The sequence below is a fragment of the Rattus norvegicus genome, chromosome 6 (genome assembly GCF_021556685.1).
Source record: "Rattus norvegicus strain SHRSP/BbbUtx chromosome 6, alternate assembly SHRSP_T2T, whole genome shotgun sequence".
NCBI lineage: Eukaryota > Metazoa > Chordata > Mammalia > Rodentia > Muridae > Rattus > Rattus norvegicus.
The window spans coordinates 26,470,571-26,491,545 of NC_141539.1; the positions used below are offsets into that span (position 1 = coordinate 26,470,571).

Consider the following 20,975-nt stretch of genomic DNA (forward strand, 5'->3'; position numbering starts at 1 on the left):
AGTCATAGCAGGAACAAATGTCTCGAATACAGAATCTATGCAAATAAAGATAAGATGTTTTTCTTCACACACTTTCTAAATAGTACATTGAGCCAAGCAATTGTGATGCTTTCCACTTCCAGTGCAAGCTTTCTTGTTAATTTCTCAATAGTGTTTATTTTTCCTTAACACAAACGCAGAGTGGTCCTGCTTCCCTTTTACAACACCATGAGTGCGCATATGTGTTTCAGTGCTGAGCTTTTTTTGACCTTGAGGGCAAGTGCGCATATGTGTGTTTCAGCACTGAGTTTTTTTGGGTTTTTTTGTTTGTTTGTTTTGGTTTTTTTACCTTGATGGTAAGTGCGCATGTGTGTTTCAGCGCTGAGCTATTTGCCCTTGATGGTGTTGCACAAGAGACACCTATCTCCAATTAATGTTTTTTCTCCATTGGTTCTTTCTGTTTCCATTCTTCCTGCCCAGAAAGAACCACCAGCAGCAGCGTCTGGCACCTCTTAGAGACGATCAAACAGCTCTTGTGTCATTTAGACTCAATTTTGCCTCAGGACTTATTATTTATAAAATGGATAACAAACGAAAACAGATTTTTTTCCAATGTATGTTTATATCATGTACTGTTCCTTCCTTTTCGTTCTAATCTCCAGTAAAATGCTTGCTAGATACCTTTAACATCAAATTTGTAGCTTATGATTTGTTCTTAATCTTTATGGAAGTTTCTACAAGATCTGTGGTGTTAATCTCTGTAACTTTCCATGGCTGCAGTCTATGAAAGTGTGCTCGTGTGGTATTTTATTCTCTTTATCTATGTTGGAGAGCTATTAAAATGTTCTGTTTATATCTACTTTGGGTTTTCCAGTATTTCTGTACTTTCATAGCTAGTCGGGATGTTTATGTGTGGAATTTTCTGCTCTTTCAGCATTTGCAATGTGAAGGTCTTGGGACATTTTGCTTTGCCTTCTTTGTGACGCCTGTGTCTAATTACAGGCCGTGTTACTGCACTCAACAAAGAGACGGTGATCGCATGATTATGTAACCTGGCAATGACTAGGCCAGCACGGAAGCTGGACCCTGAACTCTATTGTTATGATTCTAAACACTTCACAATCGGGGCCTTTTCAAACTATCTGGCATTACTGGGTCACTGCAAAAGGCTTGTTTTCAAAAACTGGTCAATCAGTAAAACCCATTTAGAACAATTGCAATTGTAGACACCATGGAAGACCTCAATGTGGGTCACTATTAAGGGAACCGATTTGAAATAAAAGTCACCCTACACAATGAAAGGGATGCATAGATTTAACATCTCCGCTCTGCAGTAATAGATCTAACGGGGACTTTCATAAAACTAGGTCTCTCCTTGTAGATGAAAACTGGGTGGTGGAGTGTTCAAGTTTCAAACTCATGAAAACAAGTTTTCCTGCAAAAAAGTTAGTAATTGCAACCACTGGAGCTGTAACTCCAACTCACTCAGAGTGGGAACAAGCTGGCAATGCTTACCAATGTGTACGGAGTACAGCGGTTTACTCCCAGTTACATAGAAGCTTAAGTTAGTCAAGACTACGACTTGCTAATTACTTCAAGAAGTCTTCCCTCAAAGTCACCTTATATCTTCTCTATTTCTACTCTTTAAATGATTCTTGGGATGCCTACTGATCCTAACATAAGCAAATATTTTAGACCATGAAAAATTAAATAAATAACACTTTGTACAAAAGTTAAAATAAGGGCTCCTTCTCCATCTTGGCATGCTCTACAAAAGTGAAAATCGCTACAGAAATTTCCACTGTTATTTATTTCTCTCTCCTCTTTACCATAGCATCCAATGAAATGCCCTCCTCTGACATAAATATTCTGCCCAGAGATCTAGTCACTGATCATGAAACGTCTCCAACAATAACCCTTACATTTCACGGATAAATCCCCAAACTTTGACCCCTAGTCAAGAATACATCACTCCTGACACCAATAAAGGTTGGATTTATCCTTTAAAGTCCAGCCAGTTACCTTCCTTCAAGTCCTTCCTCCCATGGGGTAGCTACTGGATGACAAATGAGCATTGGCCAGGCTTCAAAGTGAAGGAGCTCAGAACAGGCCAGTACTCTACACTCATTTTCTTCGCAATATTCTATAATCAAGTCTTGATGATCCACCCCTCTACACTACATATCTTTATCTACAACCCTCCTCCTGTTGACCCTTGAGCACTTCACACTTGCTACAGGTCAACATCTTATGTCTGGAATCCTCATACCCAGCCCCAATCAAAAGATAAAACTGGCAAATACCATTTTCCAAAATTTTATTCAACGTATTAAAGCTACATTTCTCAAGTCCAGTCTAAAACAAAGTATTTTATTTGTAAGTCTAGGGAAATTTAGTTAGTTCCCCTTTCTTCTCATAAAAAAAAATTTCCAAACATGCTAGGTCATTCCAAGACTTATATGATGGTAATCTGCATGCTGAATTCTCAGAGTCAACAGCTACTAACATCTCTCCACATCTGTGCGTGGAGTACATTATGAGAGAAAATTATAGCTATTATGGTGCATCACTCTCAAAACTATTACCACTCAGCTCACAAGAACAAGAACATATTCCTGCCATAAACCCAACACTATCATCACACCCAGCTAATTAATAATTCCAAAGTAACATCTAATAGCCAGTTCAACGTTTCCATTTGTTTCTGAAACATTTTACATCTGGCGTTTTCTTTGTAATCTGATTTAGGTTCAGCAAGTGGGTAAAGTCGCTCATAGCCAACCTTAACACCTCGGGTTCTACTCCTGAGGAAGAGAGAACTAACTCCTTCAGGTTGACATCCAACCTCCACACATGTGGTGGTATGAGTGCTCCCTGCTCTACCACTACACGCACTTAAAACATTTGAGAGAAAACTAATTTAACCCCCATCTACTCTATGTCTCCTATGTCTCGTTCTAGAAAAATCATCCTTTGTTTGTATGGCATGAATATAAAAAGGCAATGCTGCCATACATTATGGATTTTTTTTTCTGTACCTATCTGATAATTTACCCTCAGTATTCCCTATCCTCTAGAGTTTAGTTGTGAAGGCTCAATTAGGCTCAGGCTGGACATTTTTGGAACAACATACCATGTGGTTGTATCACCCTTAACAATGCTGAACTTGGTTCTTGGTAACCATAGGCCTTCAAGATATGTTGACCTTATTAGTCATTTATGTTTCACTAAGACTCAGTTTTAAGGCCTTTAAAAGTATGCACACCAACGTTTACCGAATCCTAAGCCATTTGTTTCTCTGATCTCTTTAGATTCTCTCTACTCATCTAGTTCTTAAAATTTTGTTTTCCATCTGTTGAACCTCCTCTCGCTTTGCTCTGTAACTCTGGCTTCATAATACATTGCTCATTTTCCTTGACCAGTAAGATAGATCTGAAATTTTACTCTAGGAAACTTCCATGGGCTTAATTACACTTTATAAGTTTATTACCTAAATATTAGAACCTGCGCAGAAATATGGACTATTTCTGTCAAGATCGTTTTGTATATGACCTCTTGTGGCAACATACAGACCTAAGTGCTTATTTCTATCCATGTATGTTAAATCTTGATAACTTCAGCTACTGAGCATTCCCAATAAGCAAGGTGAAAGTGATGTAGAGTTGGTTTTTCTCCCTGTCCCTATTCCCTGTTCATTTAAAATCCACCGACACCTGTCTGTGTCTGTTTCTTTCCAACATCTTGGCAGGACACATCTATACACTATTGATTATTTTCCACTAATTATATGGGTCAATGTGAACTGCACTAGGTAATTAGGCAAACTTCACCTTCCGAGAGTATTTCTCACAAGCAAAAAGACAAATACATGCTAGGAATGTCTGATGAAATAGGTCTTATTTTGAAGCTACGTGTCGGTGACTACACATGCAAAATGAATTAAGAATTGAGATCACTGTCTGGACCATGCAGCTGAAAGTCAGAACAGGATCCAGATAAGGCAAGAGTATTCCACTGGGCTTGAATTATTTAGGCAACTCTATCAATCACTCATTTCAGTTCAATTGAATAGCCCAGTTTAGGCTTATAAGTAATTTGTTTTCATCTTTTCTAGTTAGCATCATCTGTCCGAAATTATAGGAGAATAACAAGTTTGTTATGTTTCGTTTTAAAAGCCTTTTTATCATCTCTGTTCCAACTTGGAAACTGGGGAGAAAGGTACTGGGCACACAGTTTTAAAAGGATCTGCTTTTTCCTTTCTCCATGACCGACCTAAGCTGGAATGACTGAACAATGCAAATGGCAGCAAACCTGCCTTCTCTCTCCAAGCCTCATCTGGGGCAAAACTATGACGTGTATAAAGTTTACCTTCAGCCACAGTGCTCCTATCTATCTGTACTCATCACTTCAAAGATAAAATTAAATGATGATGTTTCTTCTCTCCATTTGCTAATATGAGACTTTGCTGGAGGAATGAAAAGATATTTCAACGCCCTGTTGGAGTCAGCTACGTTCTCACTGTGACAAGATGCCTGAGAAAAATAACTTCTGAGAGGAGAGACGCAGTTGGCTCATGGCCACAGAGGTTGCAGAATATGGTGGGCTGATTTCATGCTTCTGGACCTACGGTAAAAATAGACCTTACCACCTCATGGTGGAAATGCACCCTTCCCATACCAAGCCGATGACCTACCTCTTCTAACCATGCACCACCTTCCATAGTTCTACCAATCCCCAATCTCTAGTCAGATTTTGACCTATCCATGGATTAAACCTTTATTCCAGAGCCCTCAAAGACACACCTGCAATACTACCATAAGAATGTCCTATGTATCATCCAACTGAATGAAGGACAATCAGGATTAGCTGCAAGCAGTAAACAATCAGATGTCCATGGATAGATAAATGTTCCATTTGGAAGACTGAGGGTCTCCCCCTGTTTTTGAGACGCTACATGGCATGAACATAAGCAACTCTTCTTACGCTGCTCATATCTAAGCCTAAACTGGACTATTCAGTTCTCCCTACCTTTAAAAGTTTGACTCAATCAGTACCCTCCCTCTACACTGATGTTTGCATCCTTCTGTGACATTTACAAAATGTGGCTCACACGTTTAATCTTAACGTAACTCACAAGCACTATACTCTTGCCTCCAATTTGCAGATAAGGAAGTTGGTCGTCTGCCACCCAATGCTGGGCCCCTGGCTCTAAACAAGATCTGTTTATTGACCATGGTGTCTTTCCATTCTGCAAGCTGCGACTCCATTCAGATCCACAAGCTAGCATTCAGTTCTTCTAGAAGGATGATGACAATCCTACAATAACTCAGTATCTAAAAGGGTTTGAGGGTTAGTTAAGTAGTGACTGGTTCTGCAGCATTTCTCCTTCTCCTTCTTAGGTTACCACCTCCCACACATTATTTTTTTGAATGAAGAACACATCTTCCTTACACTATTTTGGAGGGTATTTAAACCATAACCGAAAGACAAACAGAGGATTTCAGGACAAAGTGCATCATCATCACACAGCCCAAAGAAACAGCTCCAAGTGATTGGGGAACAGAAACCAAAGGCCCATGATTTCAGAGCGGGCGAGGAGGCACACAAAAGTGACTGGATGGAGGAATGGGAAGGAAGAAAATAATATAATTACATTTTAATTAAAATAATTTTAAATAAAAAATAATAAGGTCACCTTCACTATGCAGATTCGATGGAGAATTTGAAAGGGAATGATCTTTCTCTTACATCATGATATAAGCTAAATTTATGGTAAATCCAATGATATTTAAAATTCACATTAAATAATTTCCTTATTGCCATCTTAATTAAAACTTACAAGAAAGCAAAAGCTGATATTAATTATTGTTACATAGGAGATTGAAAATTCAACGATATTTACTAACATCTAAATTATCAAAAACACTATACAGGTATATAAAAGTATTTTCAAACATCTTTGTATAATGTATCTCCCACACCACATCTCATGCTTAGAATGTTTTACACACATATATATATGTTGTGATCATCTTGGATCTCCTCAGTTCTGTCATTCCTGCATAAGACCCTGCATGAGACTAGCATAGATGAAAAGCAAATGAGTAAGTAGGGCCGTGTTCCAATAAAACTTTATTTGTAAATTCACCATAGCTTGCCAGTCTCTTGTATAGAGATTTCTTTGTACTACCAGGTCTGAGTTCTTGATAAGATGATGCCCCATCTGTAAAACATTACCAAGACGCCCTGGACCACACTGCTCACCTGTGACCCAATGGTTTCCTGGAAGCATCGTCCAAGTTGTGTCTTAGCAGCCACGGGATACACATGCGGAATGACCTGCTGGTGGGAGTATGTGGAATGGACTGTCTGGGTCTTCTGGACGGGCAGCCCTTGGTAAGAGACTTGGGACTGGCCCGGTTGCACTTCTTTCACCCTCTGGCCCACTGGGCCATCAATTCTGGAAACCTGGTGTATCTGCACAGAAGCCTCAGGAGGATGCTTCACATGGATATTGACTATGTTGGGGGGAAATTTCACTACAAAGATCAGGAGGACAATTTGTTAATCATGAATAATTAATGGGAAAGTCAGGTTCTTAATACATGAAATGTATTTTATACAAACACACCTACCAATAGACTCCACACAGGATAACATACACAGAGGATCTTTTTGTGACACAGACATCAAAATTCTTGAGAATTTTGTACTCAAAATGACAAATTTATGCAGTTAAAAAAAATTAAACTGTGGACTGAGAACATGGTTTAGCTGCTAAAGGTGTCTGTCATGAAGTTTCATGACTTCAGTTTGGTCGCCAGGACACACATGAGTAGAAGGAGAGAACTGACTTCATAATTGTCCTCTGACCTCCATACATGCACTATGGTACACATACAAGTGCAACCACACACACAAACACACACACACACACACACACACACACACACACACATACCACCACCACCACCACCAAAAACAACAACAACAACAACACAAACGATTATATAATAAAAATTCTAAGTAAAACTACAATATGCAAACATTAAAGTATCTTAAAGTGATGTATTCAAAACCAAGAATGTTATTTTAACTAGGATCACAAAATTATAAAATCATGATACTCTTACCATAGGTGAGCCCACCTTACCGCATGATAAATGGTTCTAAGAGATTAGTTATTTGTGTGTATTTCATAAATTTCTTCAATAGAAACTTATATTGCATAATTTTAGGACTTAATTTTTTTCCATTAAAAGTAGAGATCCATTTTCACAAAGCATGCTTCTTTTATCTGTTTTATGTATCTCATATAGATACACCCTTGAACACTTTCTGGTGACACATTAATGTGCGTTTTTTATATGTGTAACAAGACTACCTTTCTGCCCCTTTCAAAGAAAACTTCAGGCAAAAAAAAATTCATCTTTTGACACAAACATTCAGGGTTTAAGGAGTAAGATCCAGTAACACTTCACTGACCCCCTTTTAAAGTCGTATATTTCTAAGGATGCCAGATTTGAAAGAATGAATTAGTCACAGGACGTTTGCGCTCCAAGTGACCTACTTTGTCTTCCCCTACAGATGGACAGACTGAAGCCCAGTGAAGCTAAGTGATTGCAGAGGACTCAAATCAAGTATCTGTCAACTACAGGATTCATTATCAGGTATGGTGTGGCCCATGGTTTATGGCTGCTGTCAGGGCCTGACCCTGACCTGGCTCCTTTTTTCTGTTTCTGACCTGGCACATCCACCACTCCCAGAGTGGTGCTAGGAGCCCCAGAGAAGCAGGCACTTCTTGTAGCTCTCTTATTTTCTAGATGCCGGGTCACTGTGGCCTAGACAGCCCTGCAGCCACATAGGTGGGCCCACCTCCCATCTCTATGGCCGTTTTTCAGGTCACAGATCCACAGACTCCCTTCTCTTTCAAACCCAGTCCTGGTTACCTGCAGAGACTTCTCTGTGGATAATGAGCAAGATGAGGATGGAAAGCTTACCTTTGACCCCTTGCTGGTTGGTCATGGTTAGAGGCAAGGTATGTGTGGAATGGATGACGTGACTCCCCAGTGCCTTGCCTGGCTGCTGGGCGTGCTGGTAGAGTTTAGGCATACTGGCACCAAGGACAGGGATCTGGCAAAGCTTTCCTGTGAAATTTGGAGGGCACTGACATTTGTCCCTTGAACTGCACTGGCCACCATTCATACATGGAAGATGGCAAATTACTGAAAAGGAAAAAGAGACAATGTGGAGAGCTGGTTAGTCTCCCAGAGGTTAAGTAACAATCAACAGGCAACCTTCTACCACACCCAAACACACATCCTATCATAGACACTCTGCTTCTTCTTGCATGAGCAAAAAAAAAAAAAAAAAAATCCCCTCGGCTTCATTTCTTTCTGGCTTTTATATTCATTTGCCAGAATTTTTTCCTTCACTTCCCCAAATAACTATAGGATACTTTAGGATGGGACACACTTTCCTATTCCTCTACCAAACACCATCTTCCTAAGGCCGCTAATGGTCTCTCTGTCATCGAGTCTGACAGGCAGAGATTCCTATCCCCTTGGTTACTATGACACCTTGCTCATCTACCCAATTCCCTTCTCCTTCCCTCTTCCATCTGCACATTCCTTGCAGAAGCTTTCCTTTGATTGTCCTTCAAACACTTCTGCATTCTGTGGTCTGGTTCTAAAATCTTCTTGACCAGCTCCACGCACTTTGCTATGATTTCATCGTGTCCTCAAGCACGGGATTCCTGCTAAAGCTTAATGCTGAACTTCAAACTGTCTACAACTGTGAATCTCCACGTACACATCCCATGCGTACCTGCCCACCTCCCAAACTCAAACCATCTACGGTTGTGATCATCTCCCTTCTAACAGCCCCAGACCCGTGGCCTTTCGCAAAATATGGCGGTGTCTCCCTCACCTCACTAATTCAACATCCATTCTAGAATTCCTTTCTTTCAATCATCCAGATCCCCATTGCTTCTGCAACCTTATCATTTTAGAGCTCATACGATCTCTTACAGCACAGCCAACTGAACTTTATTCAGAACTGACACACTTGTGATGGCGTCATCTGCCTGAAATACCTCCCAATCAGCTCCCTTCAGCAGACAGACTTTCTGCTTGTCTTTTAGACTCTATACCACCCTTGCCTCTCTGACTATTCAGTGTCGCCTCGCCTCTGCTTCCTCAGAAGCACAGTCACTACCCCTCTGGTCACTTCCTGATGACATGACAGTTGTCTATGTCTTTATATACCTCCCTCACTAGCATTCTGTGAGGTCAGAGAATCAGTCCTGTTTAATTTTACCCCTCCCACAGAGCTCAGAATAGAGCAGAATCAGGTCTGAAAACATAAAGAAAAAGGTAAACCTAAACACAAAGAAAGCATAGTAGATAAAGTTCTGTGCCTGCTGTTTTGTTAAATACTTTCCCAAGGTGTAAAGTAGGGTTAGATAGCCTTTACCCTTCGAGAACTTCACAGCCAGCCAGTGACATTAAATGATGCAGTGTAACTAAAACCACAAAGAAGGAATGACTATCAAATATGAATCAAATCCTTTGGAACTTCAGGAAAAAAAACTGAAAAAGCACTTCTCAAAAGACAGAACTGAGGCAAAATCTTTAGGACCGGGCAAAACTGAGAATGCAGACAGTACACTCGAGAGAGACTATCTGTGTGAAGGGAGAGGTAGCTCGTATGGGAGAGAGTGAGTCAAGGTATCTTGTTAAAACCCAGACTTTTTAAGGAACAGAAGGAATCAGGCAATAAGCTGGAACGTGAAGGCTTACATCAGACCAAGGAGTTATTAAAGACATGGTATGGGGTTTGGGTTTTGCTCTGTAATGGACAAGTTATCCTGAGGCTTGAAGGAGAGGATTAGCAAGGTTGCTAGCAGGTTCCAGGAAGGTTACTTTGCTGATGCGTTCTGGATTAGTTGGACAGAGAAGCGACAATTGCTGGGAGGCAGAGTGTGCAAACTCTCAGAATAACTGAGAGGCAAGTTGAAAGCAGGGCTCAGGGCGATGGCAGCGAGCATCAAAAAGGAATATGAGGTAACATACCGTGCAGAGAGGATCAGCAGGATGTGTACGTAACAGAGGAGGTGAAGGAGGAGAGAGAGCTGGAAACCACTACCCAGCCACAGTCCAGAAACTGTGTTCTAGCCCCGTGTTTCAGATCGAGCCAAACAACCAGGGTCTGGAGAACCCCTGAGCTTCCACTGGGATCACATCTATTCTGAGAAGGCTCGGGTGAAAGAGCTAACGACTCCACCAAAGCCAGTCACCTTGCAAATCCCAGTCCAATTCTAACTCTAATTCCAAAGTCCTGGTTTGGCTCTGCTGAGGAGCTCAATGGACTGGGTAACAGTAAAAAGACTCAGTCCCATACTTAAATATGCTGATGTGTAATGCAAATGTCCTATGAATAATTCATCACTGGAACACAGGCACTAGTTCCTTGCAACATGCAGGAATCATACTGACCACAGTACCTTCCACCACTACCTCAGATGTAAACTCTAATGCTGTCTCCATCCACCAACCACTTCAGTAATGGCAGGTAGGTATCACAACCAGTTAGCCACACCACTAATCCCACCACTCCTTTCAAGTTCTGCCGATGAGTGGGTACCACACATCTCTTAGCTGCAGCACAGACACCAAGGCATGTAGTTCTGCTGCCTCCTAAGTAAAGGAATGTCTAACCAATGTAGATAGATAATCTAAAGATGGCACAGACAGCAAGGAAGCAACAGTAGCCCTCGGGAAAACTGCGCAGTGCACATGCCAAACACGGTCCTACTTTGAATTTGCTTCCAAATGTACAGTTCCTCATGCTGTGGGGACTCCCAACCATAAAATTATTTTCATTGCTACTTCCTAACTGTAATTTTGCTACTGTTATGAATCATAATGTAAATATATGATATGTAGGATACCTGTACTTCAGCAACCGCTCTGAAAGAGTTAGTTGATCCTCCTTTCAATTTTTTGGAGCTGGGGATCGAACCCAGGGCCTTGCGCTTTCTACGCAAGCGCTCTACCACTGAGCTAAATCCCCAACCCAGTTGATCCTCCAAAGCAGTCAAGAGAGACTAATGGATCAGAGGACAGACTAGAGATTCTATGTCGTAAGTTACACAGTGAGAGAAAACTAAAACATGCTCAAACTACACGGTTCTTGACTAGTTTTCAATCAAAGAAATAAAACCTTTAAATTCTTCGTGTTTCCAACATTTTGAACTATAGACTAGTTTATTTAGAGAGAGAGAGAGAGAGAGAGAGAGAGAGAGAGAGAGAGAAACAAAACCAAATGAACATTACCTTAGTGTTTTGTTTTAGTTGCTTTATGTACTTAAGCCCTCCCCTTTGACGTTTTGACAAAAAACATTTCAAAGCTGTGCAGCTTGGGATTTTTCCATCTACTTAGCTGCAAAGTAAAGGCAGGTGTGGTGCATACCTTTAACCCCAGCACTTAGTGGGCGGAGGCAGGTGGAGTTCAAGAGCAACCTGGTCTACATCGCAAGTTCTAGCCCATCTAAAGGCTACATAGTGAGCCCCTTCGTAAGTAAGTAAGTAAGTTAGTAAGTAAGCAAGTAATATTGTTAGAAGATGTAAAGTAAGAATAACTGATAATCTACCTATACTGCCATAAATTCATAGAAATAACCATCTTTTTTTTAAAAAAAATTAGCCAGTTGATTTTTACTAGATATTTCTAGTAATGCTATTAGACTCTGAAGCCTGACATGGGCTTCGATCCTCTAAGTCCTTTTGCAACAGAGATGACTTCCCTACAATCGTCCTATATCTGTGCTAGTCTAAGAGAATAGAACAGTCATCCATGAACCTCAATGACCTTATGTCCCGGGTCATTGGGGAAATGGCTTCTGCCTGGCTTGTTTTAATCACTGAAAGGTCACTATTTATAACCACTCAGGAATGAGGAACAAGATATCTATTCTCTTGTTTCATTGCTTTCTAAAGTCTCAGTGACAGCATGGAAAGCCCCTTCAGCAACTCCAGATTGAGCTGTTTGCAATCCTGTCACACTGACATCACCTTTTATATATTACTAAAACCAAGGTACAGACCATAGGATTTAGCTATGAATAGTTTTTCTGTTTCAACGTTCATATCATTCTCTAAGCATCATGGCGAGATCTGTTATCTATATCACCAGTGTTCTAGAAAGCCTCCTCAGGACACAAAGAGAAACAGGAATGAGTTATCCTGCAGGTTAGCTTGAGAAGCCTGTGGTATGCCGGTATGCTGGTATGCTGGCTGTAACTCTGGTTACGGCCCATATATTTTGGAAAATCTAACTAGGAGGTATAACATAGAACACTGCCTTGAGGGGTGCCATAACCTTGTCGGAGTGATATTTTGCTGGTCACTGCCGTACGTAATTCACCGCATTGCATCATACAGTCACCAGAGAACTTTTGCAATAACAGGAATTGTGTGGACCATCATCCTGTTATTCCAGAAAGTGTAACTTCATGACAACGTCTCAAAGTATCTCATGATGCTACTATAAAAGGCCAAAAGGAGCCAAAGGATCCTGCTTGCAAGAACAAGTCAGAGGTTTTAAACATATCAAGTGTTTCAGATGCATTCCATCAGTTACTGTGCCCTGGAAAACGAGTCTCGGTACTCAGAAACTTGGGAGGACAGAATTTTCACATTCTACATTGCAAATTGGAACCTGATTTAAATAATAATTACTAAGGGTTTGGGTTCAAATATGAAGGAGGCATGTTCTAAAACTCAGGGCCATAATAATAGGCTCTCTCTTTCCAGTTATCCCAGTTGACTATAAAAATGCTTTAGCTGTTCATTCCTAAAAGGTGCTCTCACAGTATTCTGAGCCACCCTGCAGCCAATTCTGAAAACTAGGCCTGCCCGGGACTTTCTGAGGCAGCAGACAATTTCTTCTGGTGCCAAAGGTGGGACAGAGAAAACCCTCTGTCTGAGGAAGGCCTACGCCTACCGAGCACAGACCATGTACATGCACAGCACTGGGGAAGACCTACTTCAACTACTTCAGCTTCCCCACTGATCTCTGATTGGAAGAATAACGTTCTCTTGGAGGACCTCAGCTTGTTTCTCCATATCCTCTCTAAATGCCCCAAAGGCATCAACATTTTTAGAAAGCAAAAGTTTTATAACCTGATTTCTTCTCTGTTTTAGTCAAAAAAGTGGATTGATACTGTAGCTATGTAGAGACTTTAGATAATAACTATGTTATATAAGGATTGACAACCCAGTTATGGATGTAGCTCCATGGGAGAACACGTGGGTAGCAATGGCAATGCCCGGAATTACTTTCCCAACACTACAAACGCACACAATCAATCTCTCTCTCTCTCTTCCTCCCTCCCCTCCTCCCTCCCCCCCTCCTCTCTCTCCTTTTCTTTTTTGGGCTACCTATGGATCCTAAGAAACTAAACAAGACACCAATGTGTTTCCCATTTAAGTTAGTACGCTTCACGGTCAGAAGAACTAATGGAGCTGAGAGTCGAGGGCATGCCTTGATGGTTGCCTTCATCTGAATTCAGAACAGAGGCCCTGAGGAGGCCTCCTCCTATAGATGATCAAGGACAGTAGTGTGCAACTGGCTTATCCTGCTGGAACATAGAGCCACAGTTTGCTTGAAAATTGCCTACTCGGAGCTCTTAATTATCTGCCTGCTTCTACTGACTAAGACACTCCATCTAAAGAAAATAGGAGAGGGGGTGATCTGGCCCAGCCTGTCCAAGGAGGTGAAAGGAAAGCTAAATAAAAAAAAAAGAATCCAGTATCATGAAAAGTCCCTCACGGAGTGTTTACAGGCCAATAGCATGAGCTGAAGTCTTGTGGTGGGAGCGCTTAGAAAAGTCCTGAGCCCGGGAGGAGGTAGAAAAAGAGGAAATGCCAAAGTCTGCTGAAGAGAGAGACAAGGGCTTCTGTCATCAAGGATGTGAGGCAAACTGTACAAGCAGAAGTAAACTATAAATTAAACTATAAATTAAAACTGAGCACCAGAGGAAAGAAAGCCATAGGAGACCAAACCAAGGAAAATCACGAACAAGATTAAGTAAGCTAGAGGAGGCTGGGGGTCCTGTGCCCACATCCCATGCATAATGGGGCTTGGCCTTGAGCCCCTGAGCCTCATTTTATATATATATGTGTGTGTGTGTGTGTGTGTGTGTGTGTGTACAGATCCCGTGTATATAGTGGCCAGAGGATATCCTTAAGTGTTATTAATCCTTGGGCACCATCCACTTTATTTTATTTTACTTTTTATTTTATTTTCTTATAGTCTTTCACTGGCCTGGAACTCACTCATCAAGTAGGCTAATCTGGTTGGCTGAAAAGACACAGGGAACAGCCCATGTCTGCCTCTTTGATGCTGGAGTTACAAGGGCACACCCCCACCCCACTTTTTTTTTACATGGTTTGGGGATCAAACTTAAGTCCTTGTGCTTACATGACAAGTACTTTTCTGACTTGCCATCTCCCCAGCTCCTTTCCTCAAACGTCTAAATAAATACTTTGGGCAGGAGAGTTAAGTTAAATTTCCGGAAATTTAAAGCCCATCAACCATATAATCATTCTAAAGGCAGGGGGACAGGTTCATTACATGAAATAGGATGTTAATATATTCCATAGGACATGATAAAGGGAGAAGACAGTTCCAAAGAGATTCTCAGACAAAGGAAAACACAGCAATGGATGTCAAGCCTGTACCACATGCACCTTCCTTTTGTAGAGCACAGAAGCATTTACTACACACCAGATGTGAAAATACAGACATAATTTCATTGTTTAGAGATTTAAAAAACTATTTTGCACTTTACAAGGACTAAGGAACTTCACAGATATGTATTGTAATCAGTTGGCTTAAAACTCTAAGCAGAGAGGTAACTTTTTACAGCAAGTAAAGTCATACTGGAGGCTCAAGTCATGCTGTTCTGCCTGCAAAATTGTGAGAGGAAGAGATCAGCAACGTAAGGTTCTTCTATAGACTCATTTGCAGCACCTCCACCCACAGCATCCCACCCACAGCACCCACATTAAACATTAAAGATGGATTTACATCATTGGTGCAGTTCACAGAGCACATTTTTTATTTATCCCCTTTCACACCTCAGGTGGCCACTTTCATTCCCTCTCCACCAATCAGATACCCAGACGGAGAGGACCCTGCACCCAGGGTAAGGTGAATATGGACTTTAACAAGAACAAAATATCAATGAGTACAAACAAGAATTCCATCAATACTGCTCATTTTTCATGCTGGTGGGCATTACTCAAGGCTTCTGTGCTGCGTTCTGTTTCTACTCAGAAGACAGGAAGTGCCATCCTACACACCAAAGCTCCCAGTTTGGGAAGGGACCATCCATCACCTCAACTTTATTTATGATTCTCTCTTCATTTATCATCAACCTCGCCAGCACTGCGAGATCTCTCACTTCATCTGAGTTTATGTTTTGCATACCCTGAGGAACTCGGTGATGAATCTGAACCTCAAATTCTACTTCACAGTCTTCATTCCAGATAGTGCCACAGTGGTGGCGCCTACTACGTTCCAAATCTCAAGTCTTTTTTTTTCAAATCCTTATTTGTAGTCATACTGGCAAACTGTATAAGACGGTAAGCACCTTGGATCCCAGATACCCTAGGCTAGGGACATCCCTTGTCAACAGTCTTAACAGACCAAGGCAAATGATCTCTCCTCAAGGATTGTCATGTCTCCATCTGCAAAATGGGATGCCAGGTGGTGTGATGTCACAGTCGTCCTCATTCTTGAAATTCTGGTTCTCAGAACTCCAACCAGATCAGTAAATGAAGCAAGATACAAATGTCTCTATCTCATCGAATCTGACACGGGGACACTGTACATCCTTCTAAATGCTATCCCATTACAAGGGGCTGAATCTCATCTGTTAAGTGGTGAATGCTGACTGGAGCCCACGTTTCACTCCTTAGAGGAAGGACATGCGTATATCAAACTGAAAAAACAAGGACAACCTGCCCCCTAATGAGTGAGAGATTTCAGAAAGGCACTCTTGGACCTTGCCTTTGCAGGCCAACTTAGCAGGGTAAGGCTGTACCTATCCAAAGGGGTATGTTGCCATTCCGTCACAGCAGCCTGGCATTTTCTGTAAGATATTTGCAAACAGCTTTCTCAGAAACCCAGGAACACCACTCAGCCAAGGATATCTACAGTAATATTAAGGAGAAGCTTCAACCCTTTTAAAATCTGTTTGCCACTGTGATCTCCAAACAAATGAAGTTTGCAGATCTTTGCAAATAAAGAGCTCTTCTTGAGATTTATTATTCCTGAGGCTCAGGAAAGCAGTTGAGATGAACCTAGATTTAGAATATTTAAATACTTTCAGAGTCAAAAATCTCAACAAACATACCTAACTTAATGGCCCAGCATTGCAGTAAAACCCTTTGATATCAACGTCAAGGCAAATCCCTGTAGATCTTAAATTTGGGGATACATATGGACCCAGAAAACAAAAATATTCATCAGAGAAGAGAGGAAGATGTTACATCATAAAAGACTCTGGAGGCAGCTGCAGCTGTGGGCGAGGTGTCTAATATCATTTCTGCATCATTTATCAACCTGCCTCCTACTCTGAGTATGTGGCCCCTGTTTCCCACATTGTCACTTGAACGTGCAGGGGAGACGTCACAATGCTTCCTGGCACATAGGAACCAAGAAAATACTGATTGGCAAACGCTAATTAGCAAATACCAATAAGCATTCTCATTAAGACTCTCTTGGGGTGCTAAGTGAAAAAAAAATGCATTTTGTATGTAGCTGTGCCTCTTAATGGTCCTCTCTTACTAGCTGCTATGTCTGGAGCTTTGTTCTCTCCAAAACTCATACCAAAATTTAATCTCCCAAGTGATGTTAGAGGTGTTTAGAGATGGGTCCTTGAGAGATGTTGGGCAGTTTCTACAGGATAAAAGGCTCCCTCCACAGGGAAGGCGGGGGGTGGGGTCCTTGCAATTTGGGATGGAAAACAAAATATTGCTGGATACATCTCAGAATCCTCTTCCCGGCTTCATAGAAGGAGTTAACAGTAACTGGGGAAGGGATTCTGACCGGTAGAGCTGCATGGACAGCATTTCTGGCCTGGTGAGCTGCCTCTGAACTGTGCAGAAGGCCAAGGCTGTTGCTTTTAGGAGTTGTCACCCAGGCTGGGGTCTTTAGTGATGTGGTTACTTTTCCTGAGTCACCCCTGCTCCTTAAGTAACCCCTAATACTCATGTCAGTGATCTGAACTAGAACTCATTGGTTCACCAAGTTGGACTTTGGTGTAATTGCTCTTTTGGTCTGCCATGGGTTCCCTCTGGGGGATGCATAGTTATGTCGATTCATAGGTGAGTGTGTCCATACGTGCATACATGAGTGCTTTTTCCCAGGAAAAATCTGTCACTCAATAGGAGACAACTAAGGTTAGAGGACATCAGGAGGATGTGAGGGTCAGGACTCTTTTAGTGGCTTTATAAAAGAGAAAGAGAGTTCTAAGTTAGCAAGCTCTGTGCTGCCTCAGGACCACAGCAAGTCGCCACAAGAAAGAAAGCCCTCACCAGAAGCCAACCAGAAGCAATGTCATGCTCTTCGCCTTCCAAAACCAAGAACTAAACAAATCTATTTTCTTTTTAAACTACCCCAAGTACAATATTCAGTTACAGCACCAGAAAATGCACTGAGGTATCCGCACGCACTAGGAAGAACAAACATTTTTTCAAGTGAGCCCTTATAGTGCCTGGTTTCCACTGAAGCACAATAGTGAGAGTCAAGAACAACGTAGCGAGGAATGAATCCCTTGCTGTAAAGTGGGCAGGCACCATTGCCATGGCTACAGAAGGCACCTTTGTGTATTATTGGTCCCTTGCCGTCCCCTTGAGTTCTGCTGAAGTGAGACAGGAAAGCTAGAAACCCCACAAGGTTTTTCACTTAATGAATGTTTATTGTCTGTCTACCATGAGTCAAACAGTGTTCTAACACTTGGCAAAGTCAGCAGACAGAAGTAGACAAAGCTCTCAGCCCTCTGGCACTTACTGTCTTCCATCTTCAAGATATTCTAAGGAGCTGAGCTGCTCTGGGGCCCCAAAGTCAAAAAGCCAGACAGGCATGAAGAACAACTTTCGCCAAATACTCACCCCCGGCACTTCATGGAGCATGAGAGACTCAAGAGGGACACACGCAGTGTTCTGGGGAAGGACTTCTTTGGGGGAAACGTTGGACCTGGGAAAGTCTAAGCAGAAGATCTGGGTGGGTGCATGTGTGAATATGGTTCACCAGCACTCACTAGAAGATGAGGAACAGCCATTAGGAACCTCAGAATACTTTCAGGCTGTGTAGAGGGGCCGAAGCTAAGGAAGGGCTAAGGCATAATTTGTTTGGACAATTTTCACTATAGCATCCATAACTCACAACCTAGTATCAATTAGAGAGACGTGCAAGCGAGGGTGATAATGCATACAGTGTGTGTTTGCATCACTACCTATTCATCACTACATATACATACTATATATTCTTTATACTGGTCATTGTTACATATTTCTACACATTCTTGAGAATCTGTATTTTAGCAGCTATATAAGAGTCCAAGCAGACAAAATATAGGTTATATAACTGTTCCTTTATTACTTGTTTAGTATACATGCATTTTCTTTTTAACTATTACAGAGAAAGTTTCAGGGAGCATCCTCAAGAATATCTTATTCTTAGGAATTATAACTTCGTGCACTCAAATAATGTTTGTGAGTTGCCTAGTATACCCTAAGTGACACAGGGAACAAGCAAACAGTCAGGACTCTGTTAGTGTAATATAACTGCCTCAGCACTGGAGAGAACACAGAGTACACACGTGAGCCTGGAACCAGACCTCTTCCCAGAGGTTGAATCCTTAATAATGACCGGATCTTAAGCATGTGGTTTAACACTTGTCTGTCCCATGTATTCACCTGTAAAGCAATAATAGTCGTATGCAGTTCATATAGCTGTCACACGGCTTGAATGGATTGATACCTATTGAAAGTATGTATAACTCAGCCCACCAGACAGTCTGCCAAGATAAGCTATTATCATTGACTTCATGGCTATTATGGAAGGTGCGGTGGAAATACAGGAAATGGGGAAACCAAGGCAGCACACTGGCAAGGAAAGAATATACAGAACCTACGACTAGCTGAACCACATAACATGTAGCCCACAGTTCCATCCACCAGCCTTTTGGGAATCTACTGTAGGGCTATGAAATTGTTGGGGAATCAGTTGGTGAGCTCCACAAAGGGGGTACCAATAGCATCAACAGCAGTGCATTTTCAAATAGAATTCACATTTAGCTCAAAGGACAAGAAATATTGAGACATTTCTCACTACATGCCAGAAATGGCTTTGACCTCTCCACCCACCTGCTTCTGCCTCCTGAGTACTAGGACCACAGGTGAACTCTTAGGAAAGCCAGGCCTCATCCAGTCTGCTTAGCATGGTTGTCTTCTCTGAGATTATTTCCACAATGGTTTGCATGGATAGAAGTAATTAAGATTTTATTTATTCTATTGATAAAAATATCCTTCTCAGTCTAGTTCATTTTGGTGTACTTTGGCACACAATTTTACTTTATTTGTTGTTTTTACACAAATAACGTTATATGTGCTTTTTTTTTTCTACATCTTATTGTTTAATCCTTAAAAACCTATCACTCCTCCACTCCTCTAAGCACCTGATGTCATCTACTTCATCCTAACACTAATTTTTCATCTTTCTTGTTTAATTTATTTAACTTATTCCATCTAAAGGCTTTATCCTGTATATATATACATATACATATGTATATATATGTTATAGTCCATATATATATGGACTATAACTATTTCTGCTGCAAACCGTCCTCTAACTATCATGATATTGGTTATTAAATAAAACTTCCTCTCTCATGTTTTAAAGATAAGGGCCTTGGATAGAAAGCTTCCAAGGACAGATGAAAACATAACAGAGTAGAAAAGAGAAAACTTGGCAGCTCCAGGTGAAGTCAGGAATGGGCAACCCGAGGGAAAAAAATGCAGAATTTTAAAAAAAATCACAGAGACCTACTCAGACGAATACAAGAGCAGAGCAGCATTCCCCAAGGGACATGAAAGGAGAAACACACTGGGTCGTAAAACGAAATGGGGTCTATAAAATTCACTCTGAAAGCCAAAAGGAATAAATTCTGGGTGGACAATGTTTGGGAACCACTACTATAAACAAAACTCGGCATGGCTGTCTGCAGTTCTCTCTTCCCACCCTGCATGGCCTGTTACTTTCCCAGGCCCCCACTTCACTGTCTGCCACACTGGAGACATTTTCCTCCTCCGCCCTTTCTTTCCACAGCTTTGATTATACCGTACAGACCAAGGGCTAGCTAGAGGCTGTCTACACTTTTCAGAAGCAAAATGGGCTGAAAAATCAAACGAGAAGTCTCTTTTGTTATTATTTAGATATTGGCTACAACTTCAATTAGTAATGAACAGTTTTAGAGCTAGAGAGATGGCTCAGTGGTTAAGAGCACAGGCTGCTCTTCCAGAGGATCTGGATTTGATTCCCAACACCAATATGGTAGCTCACAACCATCTGTAACTCCAGTTCCTAGGGATCCAACTCCCTCGTCTGGCCTCTGAGGGTACTGTATGCCTATGGTGCACAGACATACATGCAGGCAAAAAGCCTACATATATAAAATAGTAAAACTTAAATAAATAACATGTATGTCTTCACAAAAGAAATTCAAGTCACAGGTAAAAAAGAAGGGCTGTTCATAAATATAAAACATTAACAATTTTCAGGACTACATCATCGGTTGCATTTTCCTCAGTCTGTTGGATTGAAAGAACATTAAAATCCTGGTTGTTTATTGTCCTGGTTTCATTTCATTGCTCCCTTGAAGTGAGAAGGGATTTCTTTGGCTTATAATTCCAAGTCAAATCCCT

At 41.3% G+C, this 20,975-nt stretch overlaps 1 protein-coding gene across 23 annotated transcripts in view; it reads right to left on the reverse strand.

The window, feature by feature from the left end:
• Ltbp1 (latent transforming growth factor beta binding protein 1) overlaps positions 1-20,975 on the reverse strand; it is a 395,618-nt gene that overhangs the window by 164,816 nt on the left and 209,827 nt on the right. For all 23 annotated transcript variants that reach the window (XM_087554460.1, XM_087554459.1, XM_087554462.1 and 20 more), the window contains 2 exon segments: positions 7,980-8,204; positions 6,244-6,518 (listed from right to left, as the gene is read on the reverse strand). In XM_087554460.1, the coding sequence (XP_087410586.1) occupies positions 6,244-6,518; positions 7,980-8,204 (500 nt within the window).